At 34.8% G+C, this 9,995-nt stretch overlaps 1 protein-coding gene across 4 annotated transcripts; it reads left to right on the forward strand.

The window, feature by feature from the left end:
• The first annotated feature begins 6 nt into the window (after positions 1–6).
• Positions 7–8,978, forward strand: LOC150030537 (K(+) efflux antiporter 4-like). Of its 4 annotated transcripts, XM_090309513.1 has the most exons (14): positions 7–36; positions 411–482; positions 563–646; positions 2,095–2,163; positions 3,121–3,198; positions 3,439–3,527; positions 3,786–3,882; positions 3,953–4,006; positions 4,268–4,363; positions 5,233–5,421; positions 5,515–5,592; positions 7,422–7,466; positions 8,285–8,374; positions 8,456–8,978. In XM_090309513.1, exons 1-14 carry the CDS (start codon positions 28–30, stop codon positions 8,534–8,536), a joined length of 1,131 nt encoding a protein of 376 aa, XP_090165639.1. In that variant the 5' UTR covers positions 7–27; the 3' UTR covers positions 8,537–8,978. The 4 variants fall into 4 exon arrangements, 2 of the variants coding, with proteins under 2 accessions (XP_090165639.1, XP_090165640.1); XR_016526709.1 differs by lacking the exon at positions 8,456–8,978 and having other exon boundaries at positions 5,498–5,592; XR_016526708.1 differs by lacking the exon at positions 8,456–8,978 and having other exon boundaries at positions 5,502–5,592.
• The last annotated feature ends 1,017 nt before the right edge of the window (positions 8,979–9,995 follow it).

A 9,995-nucleotide genomic window follows, 5' to 3' on the forward strand; every position in this document is an offset into this window, starting at 1 on the left:
CCCGGAGGTTTAAGCTTTGTCAGTGAAATGGTGCAAGTATGTTTCATTTATGTCCATCTCATTCAGTTGACAAATCTATGAATTGCTCTCCCTGATCCTTTTCTGTTGTTACATTCTATTTTATGATAAAGCTAAGAGCTACACTTATTGGCTTTTGGGTACTTGATAAAATTTGTAAAGCGATTATATTTGGTTCGTATACTAACCATAGCATTACGCTGCTGACTCTTTTCTCTCTGTGTTTTCATTTAATAAGTTATGGTGTAATGAATAATTGTCATGAGCATTATTATTGATTCTTATGAGTTATGATACTATCAAGAATTTATGCTTCTGGAATTCCTGGATATTACCCTAATAGATTATATTGCTTCACCAGAAGTTAATCTGTCGCTTGCCTATCCATTCAGGTTGAGACAGTTGCTCAGTTTGGTGTGATCTTCCTTCTTTTTGCATTGGGCTTGGAATTCTCCACTACAAAAGTCAGCCTGATTTTTTTTTCTATAATATCTGGTTTACAAAATATTTAGACTTTGTCAATAATCTCTCTGTTCTTTTCCAGCTTCGTGTAGTTCGAGCAGTGGCTGTTCTTGGAGGATTGCTCCAGATTTTCCTTTTTATGTGCTTGTGTGGAATTACAGCTTCGGTATGTCTTACACTCTGATGAGAATTTATTCCAGCTGTACGGTATTATTTATTTATGCATTTTTTTAAAAAAATTATCTATATCTATCTATCTATCTATGTATATATATTCGTGTATTTATCTGCTGTATGGCCAATATGTTCTCATTTTCAAGGTCAAAATTTGATTGTTACAAAATCGACGAATAAAGAATACAAAAAACGTAAAGTATAAAGAATCAATATACAGATTTACTTGGTTCACTAATAGCAAGACCCCTATATTTGGTCATTCGAAGCACCAAATAATAGATTCAAGGCATTCCAACACTGATTGTGATTCTGATTGTGATTCTTGCATCCAATGCTTTTCAGTATAGGATAAACGATAAAGTCATCATGCCTCGTGGTTTCAAATTCATACAAACATACATACATATGTATGTTTGTATGTATGTATGTATGTGTATGTGTACTTTTTATTTTTATATTAATCTTGTAAATTCATGGTTGTTGGGTGGATCCATTTTGTGGATTTTAGATACATTGATTAGATGTTCTTGGAAATTTCTACTATGAATATGAACAAGTATTTTTCAATGTCCATAAGATCCGTAGGTTGAGAGTATCAATCCTGTATTGCACACACATTTTACATCCACTCTTGTTCCAGCGTGTCTTGAAATATGATGAAGTGCTTTGGACAACACTAGTACCTAATTGCTTCCCGTCCCTGTGCATGTGTGTGTGTCTCTCTCGTTCTCACATATATTTAAATCTATTTCTTCTGCTATCTTTATCTATTACTGTCATTTTCTGAGATGGTTGCTCTTCAGATTTCTAATTATAATCATGCTTTTGCACAATCTTTTCATGGAAACTTAAGTACTTGTGAAATTTTATGTGCTGTATTTCCTCTTTAGTGAGTGACTATATTTCAGCAATTTCAATCTTCGTCACCGAGTTCAAATCCCTGGATAATCCCCTTTTTTCAAAAGGATGAGAGTTCCGATCTCATTCTACGGTCGACATTTCACTCATAGGGCCCAAATTTAAGTTGTTTGATTTGTTGTAAAACCTTCGGTTCTGTTGGTTCTAGGCCCAAGTTAAAAATAAAATAAAAAATCTTCATAGCTTATGTAAGCTCAGTGCAGTTATACTCGAGTCTTTCTACTTGGTAAATCTGGTCAGTGTACAGAAGGAGAGGGTTGAATTGCCCTTTTGTGGCCTTCCTGATGGCAGTTGGTTTAGCTTACCTTACCTACTGTTTCTTTTAATTGGCATTACTGAAACTTTGGTAGATTATACAAAAGCTTGAGTTTACTGCTATGCGTAAATGTATAGTGGTTAATGCTGTATCTGGGATATTCTAGTCTCCTTTTTCTTCTTGCTACATCCATATAAGCGCATTCGTTTATATTGTTAACCTGTCAATGGTTTCTCCTAATGTGAAATTGCTTGCTTTTGCAGCTATGTGGCGGTAAATCTTCAGAGGGGGTATTTGTGGGTGCATTCTTGTCTATGTCTTCGACTGCAGTGGTAATTTCTTGCTAGCGGGATGAAGTCATATTAATGTGGAGTGACTAACGGAGCATTTGGATTATTTTAGTTTTTGAAGATGCTTACAATTAAAAAAAACATTGAGCCAGTTAAAAAGAATATCGAGACGTTATTCTGCAACAGAATATGTTCGTCCATTTTCACTCAACCTCATAACCTAGCAACCTTCCTTTCTAGATAAGAAGACTTTTTTGTCCTTGAACTCTCAAGTTTATTCTATTTGATCCCTTAGCTTTTTAAATGTCCATTTGGTTCTTAAACATTCAAGTTTGTTTTAGTTTGGTCCTTGAAGTTTCAAAATGTCTATTTTAGTCCCAAACCTTTTTAAAAAAATCAATTTGGTCGTTGTTGTGTTACTTTTCTACCTTTCCCTTTGCTTAATGTTCGTATCTTACTTATCTGGGCTGAACTCATACTTCTATTAACATATTAGTACTTATACTTGAAATTATGTCATTAGTTTGATAGAATTAAAATAAAAGAACTCAAATAGTAGGGAGTAGGGGCTAGAATACACATTTTAGAAGTTTAGGGACCAAAATAGGGTTTAAACCATGTTTTAAAAAAAAATTTGTATGATTAAAAATTATATAAAGCCTTCATGCCGTGATGATTCCCAGCAGCAAATGCAAACTTTAAGAAAACTGCTTTTGAAGGCAGGGTGCAGACAGGTAATTGACTTCAGAGGTTTTACTGTTTTCTGAAAACATAAATGGCTTCGTAGTATTTGGCTCATTCTTCTTGCCCTCACTTATTGAGTTTTTGGTCTTGTGTTAAATAATTATTGTCGAGGAACTGAATGTTAGGTAAGTATATATTTATGTATGTATATATTTTGTTTAGAAATAGAATTGAGTGCTCTTTTCTCATCATTAATAAAGCCTTCATGGTTTATCTGTATTAAATTTGGTACTTCCACAATATTATCTGATATAGGTCTTGAAATTTTTAATGGAACGAAATAGCGTCAATGCCATTCATGGTCAGGTGACCATTGGTACTCTTATTCTTCAGGTATACAACTCATTCCTCTTCCAATACTTTATGATATTACTAATTAGTGATGGTTTGGTCGGTTACATGGTATCCAAAATATTTTGCTGCATTAGAAGTTTTAGTCTAGGTGTGCATGCATGTTTATATATATATATATATATATATATATATATATATATATTTATTTATTTATTTTAATAAATACCAATAGCTAACTCATGATGATGATATTTTTTTGGGTTTATTGTGCATCACCAGGATTGTGCTGTTGGCTTGCTGTTTGCACTGCTTCCGATTCTTGGTGGTACTTCTGGCGTTCTTCAAGGAGTTCTGTCCATGACTAAGTCGTAAGAACAGCATATGTGTATGAGAATTTTTATTCATGAGGTTCTTGGTTAAATTAGTCAAGTATCTAGCGTCTTGAAAAATTTCTTTTCCAGCATACTGACACTTAATTCTGAAAACATAGCATAATTGGTGTATGGACTTATCCAGGCTACTCTTTTCATTCAATTTTCTAGTTGTTCGATAGACAACTGGGAAAATTTGCGTTTCGAATGATTCAACTGAAACTAATACTTACCAGCCATTTTCTTTCTTTCCAGGTTGTTGGTCTTGATTACATTTTTGATTATTTTGACAATATTATCTCGTACATGTGTTCCGAGGTTCCTTAAGCTTATGGTTAGCCTGTCATCTCAGGTAAGGGGAACATTTTCTTTGGCTGCTACATCTATTGCTTCATGTTCTGATCAAAATCTTTTCCATGCAGACTAATGAGCTCTATCAATTGGCAGCTGTTGCATTCTGTTTGCTTGTTGCTTGGGTTAGTTCCACTTCCTAATGCTTAATTCTAGAAACAATAATTTGGTAGACATTGATATGGTGAAGAACTTCAGTTTTCTAGTTGTAGATTTTTTCCTCTCTCAGATACATGTTTTCCCCCCCTCTTTTCCTCCCATTAAAGTGAACAAGGTATTATAGACCAAAGTTGTTGGGATTGGGAATGGTCTATCTGTAAAATCTGGCATCTACCAGTACTTTTTTTGGGTACAGTACTGATTCATTTATATAACCACCTATACAGTGCAGTGATAAACTTGGCTTAAGCCTTGAATTGGGTTCCTTCGCTGCGGGCGTGATGATATCAACTACTGATCTTGCTCAGCATACACTTGAACAGGTAAATATGGATTTTTCATGCTTGTTTAAAAGCCTGAATTCTGTTCCCTTTGTAGTTACTACCAAGTACTTGAATTTTTTCGGTGAGTTTTAATTGCATGTTTCTACACTCCAAGAACGCTGTCCTTTACATTATTTCACTTCAATCATAGAAGAGTATGGTGGGTTTTATGCTGGAGAACAGGTGAAACTTTTTGAGCCAATTGGAAACTCTAGTGAGCTTTCTGGTCTAAAATCATGCTCTAACATGTTTTACATGGAAAAAGGTCTAGAAATATTGTGGCTCGATGACTATAGAAATATATGTTTTTTTCTGATAGGAAATGAGAATTTGTACTTTTTGGGGGTTGCACTTCAAGCTTTCTGATAAATCATCGGACTATAGAAATATATGTTATTTTCTGATAGGAAATGAGAATGTATACTTTTTGGGGGTTGCACTTCAAGCTTTCTGATAAATCATCCGTTTCAGATGTAATTAGAACCTGCAGCATAAAACTTGTGATCCTTTGGGGGTTGGGCATCAAGCTTGTAGATAAATCTCACGATCCAGAAGTATAAAATCCTGCAAGAACTTATGATCTAGCTTGGGTTGGGCATCAAGCTCGATGATGAATCTCATTTTCCAGATGCAATGGATTTCTCCCTCCCTCCACCCCTCCCTACATCCCTCCCTCCCTCCCTCCCTCCCTCTCTCTCTCTCTCTCTCTCTCCCTCCCTAGATGCAATGTGTGTGTGTGTCTCTGGGGCTGATAGGGTCTATAGCAAGTACTATACCTATTTATTTAATATTGTCATTTTACTTGCCTGAATCTGTTTCAGCTCACATGGAAATTTTTAATACCTTCTACTCATTGACTTGATCCCTAGGTTGAGCCCATTCGCAACTTCTTTGCCGCTCTTTTTCTTGCCAGCATTGGGATGCTAATTCATGTTCATTTCCTATGGAACCACATTGATATTTTACTTGCGGCTGTAATATTGGTCATCATTATAAAAACTGTAGTGGTTACTACTGTTGTCAAGGGATTTGGATACAACAACAAGACTTCACTTCTGGTGAGATGTGTTCTAAAAAATATGTTTCTTCACAATGAAATGACTTTTTTATTTAGAAAATTGAAAGAGGCCTTAGATAGTTTTATCTTACAGGTTGGGATGTCACTCGCACAAATCGGAGAATTTGCTTTTGTCCTTCTGAGCCGTGCCTCTAATCTTCATCTTGTCGAGGTTGGTGCTTGAATTGTAAGCTTGTTTTTTTATTAAGGTTCATAATTTGTTGGTGTTGATAAGAAATGTCTCCCGTGTTTTTCAAAGCTGAAAAGTGCTCGTCTTTTGGTGCTTAAGGACAAGCAAAAAAGTTCTTGACCCTAAACCCCTTATTTTGTGTGCCTCATCTTTTTAACCAGACCTGCGCCTATCGCATAGGCAGGCGCTCGGGAGGGCTTTTTAAACACTGACTATCTCCAAACTTGAGATAGAAGTTTCTGCTTTGTTTTCCAATAGTCACATTGACTTCTGTTTTACGTGGTATGCTGGCATTGAGAATTACTCTATCTGCTAGTTTTCAAATGTGGATTACTTTTCCATGTTTATGTGCCCAAACAACAAACGTGTGAAAACTCATCTCCTTATATGAGCAAATGAAACAAGTTGCAATTGGTATAAAGGAGGTTTTGTCTTAGAATTTGTCTATACTATTTCTTGGAAGGGGAGGGATGTAACTCAGTGGTGCCGGGTTGTTTCAACTATGGGAATTGGAGCTCCCATATTCCACTCCCCTTGGGGTGCTGCACCGTAGAGGATGGTGGTGGTTCTTTGGGTGGAGAAATGATGTAGAGCATACTTTATCAATTAATCCTATTAGGTTCATAAGTAACCATGTGAGTCTGGTCTGAATAGAGCAGGCTTGGCGAATGGGCTCGTGACCTTGCTCTTAGGCGATGTATAAGAACTGACTCTTTCTTCTAAGAGCTGCAAAATTTTGAGAGTGGATTAATTTATCTGGTACAATGGAATATTATAATAGGCAAAACCTAAGCCTTGTAGTCATTAGTAGCGAAGTCAACTTATTGGTTTTAACTAATAGTAAACACATGGACCTATTAGGTACAGTGTTGGTTCTTTGGGTGGGGAAATGATGTAGAGCATGCTTTATCAATTAATCCTATTAGGTTCATAAGTAACTATGAGAGACTGGTCTGAATAGAGCAGGCTTGGCGAATGGGCTCGTGACCTTGCTCTTAGGCGATGTATAAGAATTGACTTGACTTTCTTCTAAGAACAGCAAATTTTGAGAGTATGGATTAATTTATCTGGTACAATGGAATATTATAATAGGCAAAACCTAAGCATGGTAGTCATTAGTAGCAAAGGCAAGTTATTGGTTTTAACTAGTAGTAAACACATGGACCAGCTAAATGAGTTGGTAAAGCAGAAAACTCGAGTTAAATACGTCATATCACTATTCTCTTCGATCTTTTATAACATGGTAGCTAAACACGTTGAAGTCATATTTTATTCGTTGAGAGAAGTAGAGGGAGGTGAGATCAGACACAGATTTGACTCGTTGGTATATCGTAATTATAAATTGTGGATGATTTACAACATGTTTGCTCAGCAAGTTGGATTTTACAAAAGAGAGATCTCATTAAGATTTATGAGTTTTTTCTTTAATCAAAGTTGATATGTTCTTCATTTATTTTTCATATGGGGGTCCGTTGTTATATTCACCATTATTGCTGAAGTTTTGATTTCAAACATTCCAATATTGGCATTGCAACCTTTGCAAAATTAAGTTTATTTATAGTTTTTAGTTTTACGAATATTGGAATGTTTACGTGATGGAGATGATGACTTCATTGTTGTCTTTTATATGGGTGTGAGTCTTGAATGTGGGTCTTTCTTAGAAGGACACAATAAGTCTTATTTCTCGAAATTTCATTCAATCTCTCATATTGTAAATACCTTGTCTCTTTGTCCATAAAAATTTTTAAATTTTTTGTATTGTTTTCATGTATTTTTTAAATATGATGTTTTTCCTCCTGAAAAATTTTCAGGGAAAATTGTATATACTGCTGCTTGGGACAACTGCACTTAGCCTGGTGAGTTAATTAATATTGCATTTTTTTAGTCCCCAAATACCTAATATCTAAAGTTTTGTCAGTTTTTGTTTTTTTTTTTTCTTTTTTTGTTGCCTATGTATTTTTTCATTTTTCCTTGATGGAAGTTTGTTTATTCATAAAAAAAAAAGAAGAGAAAAAAAAGGGATTGCAATAGGTAACATTTTTGGGGGTAATAATTAAGTGTATAACAACATTTTTAAATAGAAGTGCAAATATAAAAAAATCTATTAGTGATGGACTCTAATGCTAATAGACTCCTATCAGTGATAGACTCTATCGCGATAGACTCCTATCATCGATATAATATATAACTGATAGACTTCTTTAATTTTTTTTCTCAAGGAAAGCAATTGTTTCAATTTTAAAAAAAAAGTCTAATTGATAGTCTGATTCCAAGAGCTGTATCTAAATTTTGCAATATCTGCATATTTTTTTGCATCATGCTATATTTGCTAATATTTTGCTGATTCCTATATTTATATTTGCAACTGTCTCAAAAAAAAAAAAAATAAAAATCTAATTTCTAATGTGTATCCTGCAATATTGATTGAATTTTCCCTATTCTTCTCCCCCTGATCTTTCCCAACTGATATGATAACTCAGATGAAATAGTTCATCGAAGTTTCCATTTAAAAAAAAAAAAATCATCTGTTAGGTTGCAAATCAAATAAGAAGTGTTATTAATGTGGGGTCCTTTTTGAACTATTCCAATGGGACACTGAACTCTTATCACAGAAGTTGTTTTGAAATGATCTAACTTTATTTTAATTTAGCTTGCTAATAAAACTATTGTGTAGGTGACTACGCCATTGCTTTTCAAGCTTATTCCTGCTGTGGTACGTATTGGAGTGTTGTTAAGGTGGTTTTCACCTGATGGTTTGAGTGAGGTAACCTTCAGCCTCTAGTAATTCACCTCGGTTCTTGTTGGATACTGTTGCTATGATAACGTGTATAATTTATCTTACCAGATTGGATTTAAAGGAGATGGCTTTCGAACAGATGGTGCCAAGCGCATTACTTTGGTGGTTCAAGACTCTCATGTTTCATGATATTATGCATACTATAGCAAAGCAAACGGCAGAAGTAACCACATTTCGACCGAAGGGTTTCTTGTGAAATTGGGAACATGTGCAGAAGCGTGAAAGTTTATTAATTAGGCTCTCAGTTTTTTATTGTCCTGAACCTGAAGATGCCAATATTCCACGGGAAATTCTGACCAGGAAAAATCGTATCCAAATAGTTCCATTGGGATGGAGAACCAGAATAGTGTGAATACGGTTCTCAAAATCCCATTCACTAAACTCCAATTTTTGATCCAGGCCGTTATGTTATTATAGGTGGCCTATTCATTGTAAAATAGTTTCCATTCATTCGCGCCATTCATTTCATTATATATGTTCTTTTTACAAATTGAGTCACACAGTTGTTCTATCAACCCGAAAGGTAATGTAGTTCAAAAATTTTTAGTGTATCCAGGCCATTTTCAGTTCATAGACGCCCAGATGACGTACAAGATTTTACTTGTTTTTCATAATTCACGCTGCTTGATTTTCTGTCATACCGACTTGGGGGGCTAGGAGCTGTCTCAATGACTTGCAAGATAATACCTCTGCATTCCCAATCGTTAATGGTTCCAACATCATTGAAATTTATGGCAAAATAGAAAATCGATTCTGCTCCCGCTTCCCAAAAGAAACGACCCAAAAACTGTTTATAGAATCATTCTTCATCTGTATAATGAATCTGATGGATGATTTTTGTTTCTACATAAATGTTTGTTCACTTTTCTTTCCTTTTATATAAGCCCAAGTGTTGCTCCCCATCAGCTCCTTGCTGTGAGTAAGGGGTGTTTGAGATGTTGAATTGATTATTATAGTTCGTGGGTCATTATAGTATGTCTTTGAGATGTAAACAATTTTAATTTGGGTTATAATAGTCTATGTTTGAGGTGCTTGCTATTTTAGTCTGGGTAGGAAATAGTAAATACTATAACAAATAGGAATTTGAAATAGTAATACAGTAGCTAATTGTAGGTTATATAGTTCGAAATACTAACTATTAACATTGGAATACCAAACATCATTCTACCCAGTGAAGTTGGGGTCCAAACACTTACTTAGAGATTTCTCCTTTAGAGAATGGATAGAGTTATGAGCAGGAAGATGTTTGGTAAGTTTAGTAAAGGCTCTTCCTACCAAACTCTAGAGTAAATAGTTGAAATTTTAAATCTGAATAGTATCATTCTTTCATTTCTGAAGTATTTTATGTACTTGAATATAGGGTCTCACCTTTCTCCACCAAACAATGCGTTCTTTTTAAGTTATAGTAAAGAGACCACAGCAAATATTTTGCCATCGTAAGATCATAAAAATGAAATCACTATTGTTGTACAGATACGTAGGCCATATACAATGCCATCTTAAAAGCAGTTGCTTTTAAAGCCAGAAATACCAAATGTGACGAAAAAAGGCTCCACGTCCCTTCTTTTCATTGAAAGATCAACATCAA

Source organism: Benincasa hispida, unplaced genomic scaffold, assembly GCF_027475165.1.
Source record: "Benincasa hispida cultivar pf3 unplaced genomic scaffold, pf3_genome.v1.1 HicScf1848, whole genome shotgun sequence".
NCBI lineage: Eukaryota > Viridiplantae > Streptophyta > Magnoliopsida > Cucurbitales > Cucurbitaceae > Benincasa > Benincasa hispida.